The sequence below is a fragment of the Alligator mississippiensis genome, chromosome 5, assembly GCF_030867095.1.
Source record: "Alligator mississippiensis isolate rAllMis1 chromosome 5, rAllMis1, whole genome shotgun sequence".
In the NCBI taxonomy this organism is placed as follows: domain Eukaryota; kingdom Metazoa; phylum Chordata; order Crocodylia; family Alligatoridae; genus Alligator; species Alligator mississippiensis.
Genome location: NC_081828.1, coordinates 1307857 through 1326848, shown reverse-complemented (window position 1 = coordinate 1326848; position 18992 = coordinate 1307857). Strand labels below are relative to the sequence as shown.

The 18992-nt window shown below is 57.8% G+C and overlaps 1 protein-coding gene across 12 annotated transcripts in view; it reads right to left on the bottom strand.

Annotated features, from left to right (window-relative positions):
• ST3GAL3 (ST3 beta-galactoside alpha-2,3-sialyltransferase 3) overlaps positions 1–18992 on the bottom strand; it is a 267669-nt gene that overhangs the window by 24878 nt on the left and 223799 nt on the right. For all 12 annotated transcript variants that reach the window (XM_059727709.1, XM_059727708.1, XM_059727707.1 and 9 more), the window contains 2 exons: positions 10969–11115; positions 2035–2181 (listed from right to left, as the gene is read on the bottom strand). In XM_059727709.1, the coding sequence (XP_059583692.1) occupies positions 2035–2181; positions 10969–11115 (294 nt within the window). The remainder of the gene's footprint in view (positions 1–2034; positions 2182–10968; positions 11116–18992) is intronic.

Sequence of the window (18992 nt, the reverse complement as noted above, 5' to 3'; positions counted from 1 at the left end):
ACGCCTTGTCACGAAAGGACTCTGGGTAGCGAGTCCTTGGGACTTGGGACTAGTGAGGAGATCACTAGCATAAGACTGCCATCAGGTTTTATGGTTTCTATCTGTTATTGTCTTAACTTGTTCCATGTTCCAGGTTTTTCCCTTTTCCTTCTTCTGGCATCCCGGGGGAACCCCCAGACCCGACACGCCCGGACCCACGGCCCTGAGAGGCCCCATGTCCGAGCTTGTAAAGGAGGGGGGGGAAGTGTGGCAGAAATGCCACCGTTGGTGCCCCTCTCCAGAGACCTGTCTCAGCCAGCCTGGGAGGCTGGTGTTTCATTCCTCAGGGTGGGGATGTCCCACCTGGTCTGCATGACAAAAGCCTGGTGCCTGGGAGGCGATGCTCTGGTCACCTGGGCAGGGGGGAAAGACCCGGCCCTGCGCGGGCCCAGGTAGCCAGGGATGCGGGGGAGATTGGTCGGCTTGTGGCCAGTATTGGCAGCTTCGATTGGACCGGGCTGCTGAGGTCAGAGAGGTTATTTAAGGGCTCGGTCCAAGAAGAAGGGGGTCAGCCATTAGCCATGCGGTCATCCAGGTGAATCTGAGCCTGGCTCTCTCCTCATCACCGCATGCTCCAAGAGTGCCCTGCCTCCAGAGGATACAACAACTACCTCCGGACGATGAGAGTGAGTAAGCTACTAAAGATCCGATTAGATATTTAGTTTCAGTAACTCAGATGCGTTTAAACGGCTACCTCAGCCACCCTGGTTTGCTCTATGGGATTCCTTTGATATTCCTGTAAGATTTCTATGATAGTGCTCTACCTTTTACCCTGTTTTCACCCTACCCCTGTAATCAATAAAGTTCTCCTTTGTGACCGGTGTGGGAGACTTATTGAGGGGTGGGTCTAAATTATGCCAAGGAGGCCCCTTAGGTCTGTGGACTAAGGGAGACTTTCCTAATAAGCCCCTGACTTGGGGAAGTGCCCCAAGTGCTTGTATTGGATCTAGTACCCATTGGACGATCAGGCCTGCGTTCTCCAAGGCGCGCAGAGCAAGAAGTGAGTCCAGAGCCTTGGATGGTGGCAGCGGGACCCCAGGCTAGCGGGTGTGCTCCAGGGAAGGGGTCGGCCGGACGGGAGGCACCCTAAGGGAGGCACTCAGAGCCTGGAAGGTGGTCGGGCGCAGGGAGGTGGGCGGCTCAACGCAGGAGCGCCCCCTACTGACCCGCCACATGTCCTACCTGCCCTGGCACTCTGATGTGGCTACCACCGCAGCGCCGGGGGTTTTATGTCGCTCTAGAAGCGCCGTGCCCCTCCTGACGTCACAGCGCTGCCGCGACCACACACCTCCATGGCTGCCTTTAGATGAGCAAGCTGCTGCTTCCTGGGCAGCCGGGGGATACCAGCACACAGCGAAGAGGGAGGTGAGGTGCCAGGCCCCAAGCAACCCGTCCCCCAGGAGCTTTCCCATTGATCTGCCCTAGTTGGTGCTGCTTTGACTTCTCCCTTTCACTGCTGCCCCCGTGTCAGCCCCGAGCAGTGTACAGATTTGCACCACATGTGCTCTGAGGGACTCTTCTGTCCACGACTGGATGCTCTGTAACATGAGTTATGCTTGAGAGCGCGTCCAGACACAGCCTGGGTTTTCATGTGCTTTTTGTCCCTGATACCAAGGCTAGTGTCCATCCCTTGCCCAAGGAAGAGCAATGTGAGAGAATTAGAGAACCCCAGAGCCAGGGGCTGGTGGGGAGCTGCAAGGGCACCTCCAGTGCAAGCCCTGCCGGAGGCAGAATCAGCCCTGTCCAAACCAGCCCGGACAAACCCCGTGTCTGAGGTCTGAGCACCAGGACACTCACCCTGACAGCCCCAGGCATCGCCCCTGCCCCCAGGAAAGCAGGGGTGCTGCAGCTACCAGCGACCTGCTGCTGCAAAGGGGGTTCATGGACGCTGCAGAGAGCGCAGGCAGAGGCCGTGCCCCCGCTGCAGAGGAGGGCAAAACACCAGTCTGAGCAGGGAGGAAAATCCCTTCTCATGCCGAGCTGAGCGGCTCCTACCTCCTTGATGGCCGACATCTTGATGTTCTCGTAGTAGTGCAGCGGCGCGTTGGGCAAGCTCATGTCGTAGCCGAATCCCGCGACTGCTACCTCATCGCAGTTGTGGAGCGCCATGGTTATTGCTACGCTTCCCAGGGTGGGGATGTTCTGAGGCAGGGAAAAAGAAGGGACATGAGTCATTTGCACATCGCTGCCGTCCCCACTATGAATGCAACCTCCTGTCAAGGGCTTGGGACAGAGGGATAAGATCACTCCCTGGCAGGGCAGCAAAGGGCCGGGGCCCACCTGGGTACCAGCTGCCAAGGGTGTCGCAGCCTCTGACCTGCGCAGGAAACCCTACCACCCCCTGCAGCAACGGCTGCTCCAGCTCCGTGCCCGGCTTCTCCTGCCCGAGTCGGGCCAGGCGGGGGGCAGCGCCGGGGGCTTAGCTCTCCCTCTCCCTCCCGTGGGCTCTGCGTCCTGGAGATAGGGCAGCAAGTCTTGCGGGAGAGGGGTGGTGAAAGAGGCCAGCCGTGGCTGGAGAGGGCGAGCATCGACATCTGTTCTCAGACGTTACAGCAGCCGCCAGCGTCTGAATCCCCAGCAGCTTCCCGCCAGCCCAAGAGGAGCGTGAGAGCTGACCGGGCCGGCTGAAGGGAGGCAGCAGGGAGCACGGCACGGGGGACAACGTGCCACCTGCGGCAGCCGCACGAGCACCGGGATGGGATGGAGGGAGACCGGGGACTAGGGGGGACCCTGCTTCCCCGTATGGGCGCCCAGACCCGGTGCTGTGCAGGGGAGACGCCTGCTATGGGGGCGCCAGGATCCAAGCGGCGCCCGGCCTCCCCCGGCTGTGTTGCCTTTGGAAAAGAACCTGCGGGCAGGAGCCAGCCTGAGGCTAAGAGCCAAGAGAACAGCACAAGTGGGGGCCCAGGCACCGCTGAAATCATCCGTCTTCGTTACAGGCTGAAGGGCTCTTCCTCCATTCCCAGCTCCCCCACCCTGCCCTCGCTGCTGCTTCCCAAGCGGCCAGGGCTCTCCCTGTCAAACGTGGCCTGTCTGGCGAGGATCGCTGCTCCCGAGACGGCACTAAGAGCAAGCATGTGCTGGGCTGCAATCTGTCCACCACAGCGAACGCTGCAGGAGAAGCAGGGGCTCCTTCTCTGGCTTGTGCATGTTCGCCGGCGGTGCTGGAGCCGAGCGAGGTCAGGGAGCGCTCACAGCCTGCCTCTCACTCAGCTTAAAAACCCGCAAATCAGCCTGACACCAACAGAGATGTCCTGACTCCTTACGGGACAGGAGCCGCACCTGCTGCAGGCCCCGTGCCCGCTGTCCTTCGCCGGTGGTTCTCGACCTTGAGACTCGAGACCCCCGGGGAAAGGCCAGCTCTTACCTCGCACTCATCTCTTGACTAGAGAAAAACACCAGAGCAATTCTTTTTTACAAAGAACCCAGGAAGGCAGCAGCTGGGCAGAACGGCTTTCGCACGACGCACTCCTATTTGCAATCCTTGTGTTTCTCGTGTGAACCGTGTGTGCAGACCTGGCTGGGCTAACGGCACGCAGCACCCCGTGCCACGCTTGAAAGGCTCTCAAGGCACCTGGTTGAGGGTCACCGTCCTTAGCTAAATAATGTGACGCGGCCCCAAAACATCATCAAATGGAGAGAGCGACTGCAGTGGCAGCTTTGAAATGAAATCTGCAGCAAACCCCACCGAGCCCTTTCCACACTGGTAAAATGCATGACAACAAATGAGTCACACAGTGAATCACATGTAGTCCTGCGGGTCTGCTCTCGCGAAGAGAAACATGCAGCTGGTCCACGGGCTGCTGAGCTACGGTTGTGTGTCCTGGGTGGAACGGGCGCCTGGAGCAGAGGGAAGCCAACCATGGGGCGCTCTGGGGAACTCTTCCCACCGGTATTTTGATGCTGCCCTGGCTGGGCCACAGAGCTCGCTGCGTCTCCACGCGGCTTTGCTCTGCTAAGAAAAGAGGGGCTCTGTCCTGGGGATGACGCGGTGAAGGCACCTCTGATCTCTGCCCTGCACACCTGCTGCCCTGGCTCTCGTCCTCTTCCTCCAAAGCATCCCGTCCTTGCCAGCGTTAGAGTGAGGAGGCCAGGCTAGACGGACCCTCGGTCCTCCCCAGCACAGCACTTCTTGTAGTCTTACAGACGCAGAAGCTGTGTCCCACCCCCCAGGCCGTGGCAGCTCCTCTCATCTCTGCTCTGTGGAGGCTATGAGAAAAACCCTTGCTTCTCACATGCGCCCTGGGGCATCACGGCAACCCCAGCCCCGCACACCGCAGGCTCAGTGGCCCCGTGCCTCCCACCGCTCTGCCCGAGGCTTCGCTAGGGAGGGGAGAGCGCTGCATTTCACTCGCCGCAGGGGAAGTCGAGCTGCTTTCAATTCCGTGCCAGGGTCACTGTGGTGTCACCGCCTTTCAGGCTGGCAGGAAATTATTGCTGTAAATCTGTTTGCAGAAATACCTGACACCCTACGGGGCTAAATGGATTCCAGTCGCTTCTGGGGTTTTACCTCGTCGTGCGGGAGAGAGATGGATTACTGCGGCCGTGACCGCCTTCTCTGAAGAACGGGGTGTTGTTACCAAATTTGCTACTGGAAATCACAATTGCAACACGACATTAATGCTGGCTACGACTGATGCGTTGACTGAATGTTGCACTGAATTCTCCTGGGGGAACAAATGCGCACCCCCCAAAAATTCCCTCCTCCCCCCGTGTTATTCTGGGTACAGCTGGCAAACCTGATCACGTGGTATCTGTAAAGCCTTTGGAGCACACATGAGCCGTGCAAACGGGACCATGCATCGCTACCACATCCTACAATAACAAAACACCCTTGGGCTTTTCTTTCAGATGCTTGTGCTTTTATGGGAACTATCCCGAGGGGCGCGCAGCCCCCCCGTGCTGCAGGAGCTGCCCCCTTTCCTTTCCTCCCTGCACCCTGCAGAGACGGCCAGCACCGCTTGGGAGTACCAGCAAAGCACCCGGCGTGGATGCAGCTGTGGTCCCTGCGGCCGGAGCCGGCAGCCCGAGCACTGCTCCTGCGGCTGATGCCTGGCGCAGAGACCCCTGCGCCCGCTGTCGCCACGGGAGTCCAGCTGCACAGTCAGGTCTTGGAGACAGGCAAAGCGGAGCAGCTTTGCTTCTCCCTCTCTTGACTTATCCCTTGCTGTGACCGGGAGGACTTTCCTTAATCTCCTTAGAGGTCTGGTGGCGGAGAGCAGGGAACGGTCCACCAGAGGAGAAGGGATCGGATGCGATGCCCCTGCGGAGTCCAGTTTTACCATCTAACTGGAAGAGAAAGAGCCCGTTGCTTCCTCCCCTTGTGACCTGGGCCCATCCACAGGACTTGTGCACTGAAGTGTGAGGCCTTTGTCATCCTGGGGCATCCTGGGCAGAGAGCGGCAATGCCCTGATGGCAGCAGGATGCAGGAGAGAGGGGGAGAAAGGATCTCCGCACATGCTTAGGGCGCATATCTACTGCTCTGTTACAGTGCCTGATGGTGCTGTTCGGGGCATGCTGGGCTCGCTCCATGCGTGCTACCTCCTCAGCCTGAAACGCTGCAGCTGCCTTTGTGCAGCGGGGCGTGGGTGCGCTCAGCCGATGTGGTTGGTACTGGGACGGAGTGGGATCGACGTAGCCTCAGCACGCTCCACGGGCTGAGCCTGCTGGCCGGGCAGCTCGGAGCCTGCTAACCCAGCTCCCCACAGCACAAAAGGGAACTGCCAGTGAAACCAGAGCAAGGCAGGATGCAGGTCCCACTACTCCTGTCCTTGCGCTGCTTCTGCCCTCGCACGCTGGCAGGGATCACAATGGAGAAAGCGAGTGGGTGATAAAAGCCACAGCCACTGCCTGGAAAGAAGAGATCGGCGTGGCCATGGTGTTCTTATGATGTTCAACAAGGACAAGTGCAAAGTGCTGCACTGAGGAGGGAGTGATCCCCTGCACCGGTGCAGGCTGGGGGTGACGGGCTGGGCAGCAGCTCTGCAGACAAGGACCTGGGGGGGGACAGGGGACAAGGAGCTGAACAGGAGCCAGCAGTGTGCTCGTGCTGCAAAGAAGGCTACCGGCCTCCTGGGCTGCATGGGTAGGAGCGTTGCCACAGATCGAGGGCAGTGATCCTTCCCCTCTATTCAGCACTGGGGAGGCCACATCTGGAGTCCGGTGTCCAGTTTTGGGCCCCACTGCAGAAAGGATGTGGACACATTGGAGAAAGTCCAGTGGAGGGCAATGAAAATGGTTGGAGCCTGGAGCACAGGACTTAGAAGAGGAGGAGGGAACTGGGCTGACTGAGTCTGCAGAAGAGAAGACCGAGGGGGTTGAATAGCAGCCTTCACCTCCCTGCAGGGGGGCTGCAAAGAGGATGGAGCTGGGCTGTTCTCTGTGGGGGCAGATGACAGGACAAGGAGCAATGGGCTCAAGCTGCAGCAAGGGAAGTTGAGGTTGGGTATTAGGAAAAACTCTCACGAGGTGGGCGGTGAAGCACTTGAACAAGCTACCCAGAGCGGTGGTGCAGTCTCCATCCTTGGAGGTTTTGAAGCGCCAGGTAGACAGAGCCCTGGCTGGGATGATGTAGTTGGGGCTGGTCCTGCTTTGAGCAGGGGTTGGACTAGACGTGACTCCTGAGCTCCCTTCAACCCTCATTTCCTGTGATTCCACGGTGCGATGGAAACCTGTCCTGCAATGAACTGTGGTCGCGGGCAGGAAGCACTACAGCACCCTGGGGGCTGCCTGCCCAGCCTGGCCATAGCTGCAGAGCCAGGGAAGCAGGTTTGGGGCAGGACGCACTGACTATCCAGCTCCAAAGGTCAACTCTGGGGCTGCTGGCGCTTGGCTGAGGTGCACCACCTCGCAGCTCTGCGAGGCCGAAGCTGCACTGGTGCAGGGCAATGCCTTCAGTAAGATGGTTTTACACCCCGTCAGCTCTGCAGATCTCGCGCAGCCATTTCTGTTGCCTGTCCCACAGCCTTCACACATAAGTGACTCCAGCCCCAGGTACAAGCAGGAGCGCTGCCAGACTGGCAGGTGCAGAACATCTTGCAAGCTTAAAGTAAAACTATACGGGACGGGATCAGCAGGTTCAGCAGAAAGGAACTTCAGGGTCACACATGCAGATTCAGTGCATCCACGCATCTCCCAATTTCCATCACGGGACAGAGCGGAGGGTTAGGCCGCAGCTGCAGGCAGCAGGGTTTTGTTTCATAGGCCGTTCCGGCGGATCGTGCGCAGATCCACAGGCCAGCAGCGCGTGCGGAGCCAGACACCAGGCCTGGCACTGCCGCAAGGGCCTTGGAGCCCGGTCACAGATGAGAGCGAGGTGTGCCGGTCGCCTCGTGCAGCAACAACAGACACACACCCCTTCTCTGCCTGCAGCACTGTGGCAACCGCCCTTTGAGGACAGGTGCTATCTGTGTCAGGTCAGAAGCTGAGCCCGTCGCGTGCCAGGCTGCCTCGGTCAGCGCGGGCGTCCCTCGGACCCAGCCAAGAACATGCGCACCTGGTGACTGCACCGGGGCAGGAGGCAGCGACTCGCCCCTCACGGCTCGTGCCACGAGCAGGACTGGAAAGCCCCAGGCCTTCCTGTGCCACCTGCGGGTGCAGCTTGCTGAAGGTATAGGTACGAGGGTCAGCTTGAATTCCCGCTGCTTTCCCGAGGGATGACGCTCCAGGACGTGCCCGTCTCCTCCACTTTGGCCAGCCCTACAGGCGCTCAGCAGGGCTCCTGTGGGGTGGGAGGGAGCGAGACTGCCAGAGACCCTGGGCCCAGGCCCTACAGCCCAGGAGACTGTCCATTTTGCAGTGGTTTGCCCAGCCCCAGATGACAGGGCTACCAGATGCACCCGCACAACCAGACTGCGGTCACCTCCGGAAAGCCTGGCTGTGGTCCACGGTGGGTGCCCAGCTGGCATCCCGGCCAGCAGGAACGCGTGCTCTGGTCCGAGTCCTGGCTGCCGCTCCCAGGGCCGCAGGTGCAAACCCAACACCCTCGGCCTTGCCCCCGCTTGCATCCTCCAGATCCATCTGGCTCACTTCACATAATCTGACGGGGAGGATGGGCCTGTGCTTCCCTTTGTTAGCTTCTGGGAGAAGCCCTTGGAGATCAGCCGCGAGCGGTTCTACTTGCTCTCCTCAGCCGTGCAGAAAAGCCCTCAAACCACAAAGTTAATTGGCTGCACATCACTTCCATATGTGGTGCGCCAGGAGCCCCGATGCTCGATTCAGCCTTAGAAGCCGAGCAGAGCGGAACTTGCTGCCCTTTACAAGGAGGCTGCATTGGGCCCAATTACGAAGGAGCCCGTCAACCTCGACCAGGCTCCCAAACAAGGCCTGCCTGGCAGCCCCTCATGCGGGGAAGGGCTGGGCGCCAATGTGCTGCAAGCAGACTGCCCAGGGAAAGTCTGAACGCGTGCCGTCTGCTACCGCTCTGCTCCCCAGCCCCCGGCCCCCACACCGACTCCCGGCAGCACGGATGCCCAGGCCATCCCTCGATAGGTGCAGTCACCTTTAAAGCCCAGCCCTGGCCTGGCCAGCCACATACCCCGCCTGCACCCGCACACTTCTCGCTGCCTTGCCTCAGCCCCCAGGAGGACGGGGCGACCGCACAGAGGTCATGGGCAACGACTGCTTTTCTTCAAACCTCATAAACCATCTCTTTTCCATGCCCAGACGGACTCTCCTGAAGCCAAACATCAGGTTTCAATTAAGCCCTCTTGGTTTCCCAATCTGACGTGTGTTGGACAGCCTATCGCAACCTCGTAAACGTCCATTCACAGCCTTCTCATTTCCGGCTCCTCTCCTCTGCTCAGAGATTACATGTAATATTCTGGGCAGTCGGATCATGTGTGCAAGAATAAAAACAAATCCAGAGAAAATGAAGGCAAAGCTCAGCGGCTCCCAGCCCTCCCCAGGGCAATGGCCCCGCTCCTCTGGAGGGCAAGCATGGAGGGGCAGGGGCACTGGACGTCTAGCAGGGGGGAAGGCCGGTGCAGGAGCCGTGTGTCCCAGCACGGACGTGCATGCATGCACAGCTGCATGCTGCTGGGGGTGCCTGAGCCCCCGCAGATGAGCTGTTCTCCGTGGCTGAGCCCATCTGCAGCTCCTCCACGTGGCATGTTTGCTGTGTCATGTTGGAAGGAGCCGTTTCCTACCTCCGGCGTCTGCCTCACCGCGCTTGGACCGGACCCAAGCACCTCACCCCTGGTGTGTCAAAATAACTGACTCCTATTTCACAGCATGGGAAATGATGCCATAAGCCGCCCCAGTCTGAGTGCACGCAGCAGCCCTGCTCTGGTCTGGCTGAACTCCTGCATGGAGGGCGGCCAACCCAGGCCACAGCAGCGGCAGTGAGTCCCAGCACGGGGCCACATGCTGGACTGGGGACAGTACGGAGAACAAAGGGGCACTGGAAGATTTGGCTCGGGACCCGGACCGAGGCCTGTCAGAGATTTGTAACTGGCTTTACTGCTCTGGCTGCAAGGTGAAGAAACAAGACTCGATGAGCAGCTCACGGGAGCTGTTGCACCTGCCGTGGTTTCCCTCCCAACACTACACGTGCTGGGGTGCTGCGCGGCTGCTCGCCACCCCCCTGGGGAGTCCGTCCGTGAAAGCCTGTCCTAGCCCAGGCACGAGGTCCTACCCTGTTGAGCCGTGACAGGCGAGGTGGGACAGGGCATCCCTGGGATATAAGTGACATTCCTCCTTCCTCCGGGACAGGACACATGCAGGGGACACCACTCCCCAAGGGCCCTCCCCTGCCGGGCGACCCTGGCCTGGGCTCCCCCCTCATGAAGGAAGGAGCAAGAGTAGCAGAGATTCAGTGAGGTTCAGCAAGAACAATTAGGGACAGGTAAAAGCTCTGTCCTGGAGAGAGTGAAGGGACTGGGGCTGTTAGAGGGCAGCCAGGTAATGAATGGCCTGGAGAGCAGAGGTTGGCAGCTGCTACTTGCCCCCTTCCAAAACACAGGAGCCAGGAAGATTTCCAGTCAATTTAACAAAGGCAGTGAATTCCCAGCAATAAAAGAACAGTCACTGGGAGTCCTCTCACCCCAGCAAAGCCAGAAGCCCAAAGACCCGGCAGGATCACACCAACGCAGCCTTTGCCAGGAGACGTGAATTCTCAGACAGAGCAGCACGTGCTAGGAGCCAACACGCGCGCAAACAGGCTGTGGAGCGGGGCCTTGAGTTTGGCAAGGCTGCGATCTTCGTTTTGGGTACAACCCTGGGAAAGTCTGCCCAGACGTGACCGCTACAAGTCCTTGGAAAACTGAAGTCTCCCATGCTCAGCAGGGCCTTCAATGTTTGCAGCTAAAGTCCTTGAAGAATTCATCCCCACGGAGCATGACTTTCCCTGACCCTAGCTCCGTGACACCACCAGTCAGCTGGGCACCTAACTGCGGGGGGGTGGTGGGAAGCCGGGGGGAAGGGGCAGGACAGCACAGATGAGGAGCTGGGCTGGGCAGGACTGAGCGCGTGGAGGAGTCTGATGATTTGCTGCAGGGCAGAGAGGCTAGGACTGGCCTCATCAGCCCGAGCGGTGGAGACCGGGACGTGGAGCCATGGGTGGGTAAGAGGGCTGTGGGGCTGGAGGGAGAAAGGGAGGGCACAGAATGAATACAAAATGACGGCTGTCTGCGAAAGCACACGGAGGTCAGGACACGCCACGGCTGCGGCTACACGGGCAGCCTTAAGTTTCTCCCCTTGGGCACGTGCAGAATTGTGGCGTGGTCGTGACCGCAGGCCACACGCTGCCTCGGTGGCACGGGGGAACTAGGGCACTCTCTGCAACGTTACAAAGCTCTGGTCAATTCTTCCCTGGCCGCTGCCTGCCTGCTGTGCATTTTCCCTTCTGCCAGCAGCAGACAAAAAGCCAAGTGCCAGGGCCAGCTTTCTCGCCTCCGCCCTCAGTCCTGCTGGCCCCACCTTGCACCTACCCCTCTGCCCATCAGGCCGTTGTTGAAGGGCAGTCCGATGAAGCTGAAAGCTGCCTCTTGGATGAAGTAAGGGTTCAGGATGCGGATCTCATGAGGTTCTTTTGGGACGCGGGTTGCCACGGACTTCCAAAACCCATCGGCTGCACTCTAGGGAACACAAAAACCAACAAGGAAGCACAGCAGTCAGATTAAGACACCTCTGCCCTCGCCTTCTCAGAGCGCAGGGAGGACACCAGTTCTCGCTCCCCCTTTCTCTGGTGCACTCGCAGCTTGAGGAGATGCCTCCACTGCCAATGGGTGGGACAGCAGATGTAGATGTCCCTGGCAAGCGCGGGAGCTCCCTGCAAGCATTTAAATGATGCGTGCAGTTGCCCCAGGCGTGGGATTGTCACTTCAATTTGCCTCTACAAAAGCTTTTGTTCTTCCCCAAACCACTAAGACCAAATCTAAGTCCAGGACAATTTGAATCAAAGCAGAGCGAGTTCTTGGCTGGCTGCTCTTCATACCAGCCACTGTATTTGGCCACGTGTCTCTCTGGTTCTGGGAATGCAGCCCACCAGTGCCTTTCATTGCTCATGTGGGGAAAAGACTGGCTGCAGAGCCCCGTGCTCCATACAGCCTGACGGACCGGGAAGCTGCACAGTTGACATGCGTGCCTAACCTGCATTATGCATCTTCATTTACCGTTGCTTCCCGGTAACGTCTCTGTCTAGCAAAGCACGGGGATGTTGGCAAGGTGCGGAAAGATGTATTTGAACAGAGTAGCACAACCCCCCGTTACAGAGATACTCCGCTCACAGACCCCAACCCCAACCCCACGCAAGACCGCAAGTGGAAGAGCGCAGGGGCTGCGGGCACGGGGGAGCTCACAGCTAGTCGCCATCCTCTGCAGAGCAGGTGCTGTGGGGAACATAGAAATCTATGAATCTATGAAAACGTGCCAGGAATCCCAGCTATGGGCGACTGCTCCACTATCCACCTCTCCCAGCACGTGTGGAAAAGGCAAGCCCTGGAGGGATCTTCAGTGCTAACCCCGTCAAACAGGAGAGCTGCAGGGAATGGATTACATCTGCCGACTGACGGCCAGAAGGCACCAGCAGATCAGCTGCTGAGACCTCCCGCCTGTCCCATGCTAGGGCTTTCCACCGTTACTCCACAGCTCAGCCCAGTACCTTGAGTTTGGCTAAGCTCCTTCCAGAAAGACCCCCTGGCTCGATCTCAGAATACCAAGAGATGGAGAACCTGCCGCTTCCTGGGGGGCTTGTTCCCGCTGCGAGCTGCCCTCACAGTTAAAAATACGCCCAATGTTTCCAACCAAAGATCGTCTTCTTTCAGCTTCTGGTCACGGATCCCTGCTCAGCCTCTCCGAGAGGCTCCAGAGCCTTTCAGCACTCAGCTGTGGCCAGGCAAGAGGTCGGTCCTCCCTCCGCTCAGGCCTCTGGGCTGAATGCACAGCCCTTTCCGGGAGCCGCACGCTGCAGTGCCTTCATCACAGCCCTGATGAGCATCTGACCCCACAGTGACACGTGGCTCCCGAGCGGGTCCTTGTTCCCCTGCGTGGCAGCAGGACTGTTCCCTCGCCCCAAGGGGAATGTGGAAGGGGACACCCTGCTCCACAGGGTCTGGGCTGGTCCCAGACCTTGAACTGCTGTACAGTCTGCCACGCTCCTCCTCCAGCACAGCCACCTCCTTGAGCCAGCTCCAAGCTGGGTCTTCTGGAGGCCCTGCCCCCTACCCGAGGGCTCACCCTCTTCTGCCAGCACCCAAGGCCCCTCCAAGCTCTGCCTCCCACGGGGATCTCCTTCTCCCACTGAGACCTGTCCATCTGGCTCTGCAAACCTGGGAGCTTCTACACTGGTGGGTCCCAACCCTGTTTGACTCCAGGCCCCCCTGGAAAGGGCCAGCTCACTCAGCTGTTGATTATGGAAAACATAGAAGAGCAATTCTCCTGTGGGAAAGACCTTGGACAGACCACAGCAAGCTGGAATGACGTTGGATATCTCTGGGTTTATCTTGTGAATCACGTGCAAGTGTTTGCACGCATCACCGTATTAACTTTGCGTGGTGGTCCATGCCCCCTTCAAAGGCTGTCCCGGCACCCAGCTGAGAATCACTGCTCTACCTTTCGGCTGTACAGCTTGAAAGAACCTCCCCTTCCCCGGGTCGTGGCCTGTCTGGCCCAGAGGGCAATGCTGGAAGCAACCAGGCAATTTTGGCTTAGAAGAGCAGATACCTGGGCTTCACTCCACTTCAACGCTTCCCTGCCTGACCACGCAGGTACATCAGCAGTGCAGCAAGTCACCGTGCAGACCACTCCGTGATGAGCTAAACACCCTGAAGGCTTCAAGTCTCCCCCTGCGGCAGTGTCTCCAGCCCCCGAACGACAGCTGCAGACTGTGCTGCGCCGCCTCCAACTTCTCAGCGTACTTCAGCCTACGGACGCTGCGCCGGGCCCCAGGGCTCCACCGCTGCTCTCACCAACGCTGCATCGGGATGCTCGACCACCTCCCTGCTGCTGCTCCCCTGTTCACACGCCCTAGGAGTGCACTGGCCCTCTGTGCCCCAGCCTTGTCTAAAAAGGTCACACCAAGCGGTGTGTCTACTGCAACCCCCTGACCCTGTCTAAGATGCAGAGGAACGTAAGAATGGCCATTTACCAGGTCAGACCCCAGGTGCGTCATGCCCAGTCTCTGGTGTCACGCGGCGGCAGAGAGCGGAGGCTGGAAGGGAGCGTGACTGGGTCTGAGCAGGGTTTGCTCCTCTCTCCCTTGCAGCCTCCAGCATTGAAGGTCCAGGCAGGTGTGATGCAGAGGCCGTGCCCCTCACTCCCATGCTCAATAGTGACCGATTCCCTGTTCCTCCAAAAATGTGTCCAAACCCCTTTTGAATCTGGCTAAACTGTCACTTCCCACGGCATCTGGTGGCAAAGAGTCCCACACTAATTACAGGCTGCGTGGAAAAGATCTTCCTCTTGTTAGTTTTAAACTTACTGCTTGCTCTTTTCATGTGTGACCCCCCTTGTTCTTGCATTATGAGACAGACAGTAGTAAATCCTTATTTACTCTCTTCCCAATTTATAGTACGTTGTAAACCCTTCTCGTGTCCTCCCTGAAGCATCTCTTTTCCAAACTGAACAGGCCTGGCCTCTGTAGTCTCTCCTCACATGGAAGCCCCTCCGTACCCCTCATCATCCCTGCTTCCCTTCTCTAGTTCGTCTCTATCCCTTTTGAGGTGTGGGCACCAGATCCAAGCTGCGGATGCATCATGGATTTGTAAAAGGGTGTCACGATACTTCCCATTTTGTTCAGGCTTCCCTCTTTAACAGTCCCTAACTTTTGGTTTGCCTCTTTTGCCAGCTGCTGAGCACTGGGCTGATGTTTTAGTGAACTGTTCACAGCGGTTCGCGGACACAGGCCCCTGTTTGTAGGTGCAGCCCGCAGGCCAGGTCCAGCCATGTAAGCCTCTGCATCTGGAGGCATTACAGTGCAGCCTGCCTGAATGGGCCCAGACAGCCAAGGAGTTCGGGCTCCTCTGACCGTCCTGGCCTCAGCATTGCTTATTGTGCCTCCAGCTCCAGCTGCTGGGCCCTCTGCAAATGTCACCAGTGATGACTTTATGTCCGTTCTCCCAACGGCTGATGGATGTGTTAAACAGCGTCTGGTCTGGCCCGACCCTGGCAGAAAGAAATTCTAATCGATCACGATGTGCTGACGACTGTTTCTGAGACCCATCAGTCAGTCAGGTATTAATCCACTTATGTGTTTTGTTGATATTGGATGTGACTAATCTGATAAAACCAGAATGCCACGAGGTACGAAGGCCAACCCCGCACAACACGGTTACTTGCACTCCCTCCACACCACCACTGTTACAGCTAAACGTGTGATCTCATGAAAGAGCAAGATCAGACTGCTACAGAGAGCTCCTTCGCCTGGCTCATTATCATCTCACTAAGGGAATGTCTGTGGTCACGGTGGCCTAATGCTCTCCATTATAATGCTGTTTCCTTGCCCAGTTGGGTGCTCACACTAAGATTCTCCATGCTGGGACTAGGCCACTGGACACATCTTTTCTTTCAGAGTTTCAGCAAAAATGATTCTATCATTTGCTTCCAAGAACAGGGCCACTGTCTCACACATTGCCAATCCTTACAGCCATTGCAGGGGTGCTGTTTCCACTATCTGTGTAATAATGCCGGAGCTTCAGCCACGAACCAGGGCCCTGTTGGGCTGGTGCCGAGAAGACGAAACTCAAGATTAGCTCCAGAGCTTCCGTGGCATGAGGCAAAGAATGGGCTTGGGAGCATCCCGGTGGGTCATCCTGGTGCTGGAGACTTGCCTGTGTCTGTCCCTGTGAAAATCCATCTAAACTGCTGGCCTCTGAAAACCACCACTTGCAGGGGCTGAGCAGGGTTTTGTGGGAGGCCCTGGCCCAGAGCTACACCAGGCAAGAAGAACCTTCCCCAGGGCCTGTGGCTGCTGGAAAAGCAAGCAAGGAGAATCTTTCCCCAGTCCTCAGTGCTCCTGCTGCCCCCAGCTGCCAGGAGGAAGATGACAAGGTGGGGGCCGATGTTGATGGAAATACCCTGACTTACATGAAAGAGGACAGCAGTGGAGAGGGGGCAAGGCTGAGAAGAGAAGGTGCTTGTATATGTGATGAAAATTTCCTTTTGTGTGGCTTAAGGGCATCACACTTTACACCTATGTGAGTTTTGGGGATTTTAAATGAATTTTCATCACCACAAACTAAACCACATCCCAATGTAGTATAGTTTGCAATGTTGCAACTTGGAACGTTGCAGTCATTAATCTGTCAGCTTGCTGCCCCCTAGGCACAGGAGAGATGGGCAGGTTCTGCTGAAAAAGAATTGGGCCCTTCACCACTTCTGCCTTCAGCAAGCACCCGTGGCTGGCAGGATGCCTGGGGCAGTGTGGGGAGGCAGCAGGAGGGTGGCTAGGTTTGCTGGCAGCTGGAGAAGGTGGTGGGGATGGTACATAAGGTGCCAGAAGTCCAGACAGGCTCAGGGAAGAGTTGGATCAGGCACCTTCAAGTTGGGGCAGCACCAACCCCGCTAGCAGCCCATGTGGGCAGTCTTGGAGGGCTCCACAACCATAGAGGGAAGGACTGGGGCCTCCCGCAGCTCAGGGGCCACTTGGCCCTCCAGCAGCTCACTCCCCAGCTGCAGGAGAGGTGGACAAGCTCCGCCAAGGCAAAAAAAAAGATCGCGCCCCTCATGACTTCTGCCGTCAGTAGGCACCTGCTACTGCCAGGACAACGACATATATATAGCGATGGAAAAATAAAACCCACCGCTTCAATTAGGGGCACAGAATGCAACCCCGAAGGACTAAAGCCCTGTCACATGTGCAAGTGCCCAGAGAGACCAGGGCAGATTAGAGCAGGTTGGAGGGAGGGAGGGTGCAAAACTGTAAAGCACATTTCTCCAGGACCTGGAATAACCCCTGGGGTCCTGATCTGTGAGAGCCTTCTGCTGCCAGAAAGCAGCTGTGAAAGAGAAGTGAAGAAGGTAACAAGAAATCGTGACTCCTGAGACCTAGTCATGAAAACCATGTTGTGCATGGAAGGGGACAGGGCTCACAGGGAAAGCGATTCTGGGGTCCTGACACGAGGACAGGCACAAAGGGCTGGATGGAGACTGCTTGGAGCAACCATCATTTCTAACCTGCACGCTCAAGTTTGCAAACTTGATCTAATCCAGGCAACAAATGTCTGCTGCCTGGGCTCAGTCTCCAGTAGGTTCTACACAAGTGACAGGATTTGAGCAGAAATCGGTTTCAGGTTACAAACAGCGATTGGGTTTAAGTTACAAGCTTTAATAAGCGAGAAGGAGGGGGTTTTTGGTGCATTTCATACAGGGGCTATTTTAAGTACTTATTATACCTTGGCTTAAAAATCCTCTCCTGCCAGAGGCCGTGCTGGCCACTATTTGAGAGCAGATGTTATGGAGCAACATGGAAAGCCCATGACTACGGCTTCACTGTATTTCTCCAGGTATTATCTATACCAACTGGGAGTCTTCCGTCATTAAGAATGGTTATCAAACATCAGGTGAGCGGTGGCCAGATAAACCGCTATGGAGAGAAACCAGCAGCTTTGTATGGGGATCCTCACTGCCTAGAGCACCGTTAGCCATTCCCTGCCCAAACAGGGGAGCTGGACCTTGGATCCCAACATTTCATAGGCAGAGACTTTCGTGGGGATGAGTCTATTGACAACACCAGCCCACCCCACTTCCCTGCCAGTCCATGGAACAGGGAAAGGAGGTGGTTTTGGGTGGATTTATGCATTTATTTGGTTTATACACCGCCCTCCCCAGCAGAGGTTTCAGGCAGCTTACAATGAAAATCAGAGGCATTAGCAAGACAGATAAAAATATTAAAATGAAATAATATGTAGTAGAGCAAATGCCCCATACTACACTCCAGTACGTCACCTGCCTGGTGAAGACCTGCCCAAATAAAAAGGCCTTATAGCACTTCCAGAAGATGCCTGGGCGTGGGTTCAGACAAGCCCCCGGGGGTTGGGGGGCAGGGGAGGGAGCTCCAGAGCGACTGCTGAGAACGGCCTCCCAGCGCTTCTGCCAAATGAGTGTGGTGCTGGCAGGAGGCTGCTCTTGGCTGGCCTCAGGGACCGCGATGGGCACAACATGACGTCCAGCTGAATGTGGGGAACTCTGAAGGAGGGAAGAAGGGGACCTGGGCTGGGGGACGGGGTGATCTGGCAGGCACCCCACAGGGGAGGAACGCGATTCTGGGCAGCAGCTGTGTGTTCGGTCACTCCATGGGAGGTGCCCACAGTGCATCAGGGTCAGCCCAGAACAGTGAAGCTAAGTCATGGGGAGGGTGAATGCAGACCACTGCTTGGGCAGGTGGCTGCTCCGGCTGGAAGGCTGTGTCCAGGCTCCCTGCATGACTCCCTGGCCATTTGTGAGCGGCTCTGTCTCTAACTCCTCCCCATGGTGACAGAGCGCGAGGAACAGCTCAGCACTTGAGGGAGAAAAGGGGCCTCTCTACCTGAGTGGGTACCAGTCGCTGTGGGCAGGAAAGCGTCAGCCATCCAAACTGGCAAGCAGAGGCTCTCTCGTCTCCTGCGCTCCAGGGCCTTAACGCGGGGCTGGGAGCCGGCTCTGCCCCTGCACTGCCCCGGGACAAGGTGGAAAGTAAGACTCTTCAAACACAGCAGCAGAGCGTGGCTGGCGGAGGGACCTGTCATGGAGCCCCCGTGGGCAGGGGCAACATGCACACACATACTGCAGCAGACCTCAGCCACCCCGCGTTGTCCTGGAGTGACGGCAGCACAGAGTCGATGCCCGAGCTATTCCAGGTGCTGCTGGCTCTCGAGCCACGGCAGCGGAGACCCACGTGAGCAAAATGACGAGCTGGTCTGCTCTGAGCTCCCTGTGGCTGTGGCCTGCCCAGGCTGGCTAGTGCAGCCTTGCCCTCTGCAAGGGCCTGACTGGGATGTGTGTTTGCCCAGACAGCTGAGAATGCGACCGAGGCAGAGAAACTGGTGGGTTTTGTAGGTACATAGGAGCAGAAGCTGGGGGAGGGGACAATTTTCCTGCGTGCATGCACGGCCCTGTGGAGATACAGCTGGGCGAGCAGCTCTGCCGCTCCTGGAATGCTTGGGGTAGGTACAACGTGTCGATGGGGGCTACCTACACGTGCGCTCAGGGCTCTCCCTTCTGTCCCTCGCTTACTAGCTGCTCCGACGCAGCCCCTCTCTGCCTGTGCCGACGCACCTCCGCTCTCCCTTTCCTCCTTGCGAGTCTCCTCTCTCTACACTTCGCTATACCGGTTCTGGAAAGAAAACGGAAGGGGAGGTCAGCAGAGAACGAGTACGGGGCACGACCTACAGAGCAGTCCGAGTCCTGGCATCCTCCCCCCTGCCAAGGGGCTGGCAGAGCTGCTTCCTGGCTCAGGACAACTCGAATCCTCCCTGCCTCCCCCCTGCCGTGGCTCAGCTCTGCAGACCCTGGAGCCGGGTGCTCCCTCTGCAGCTTC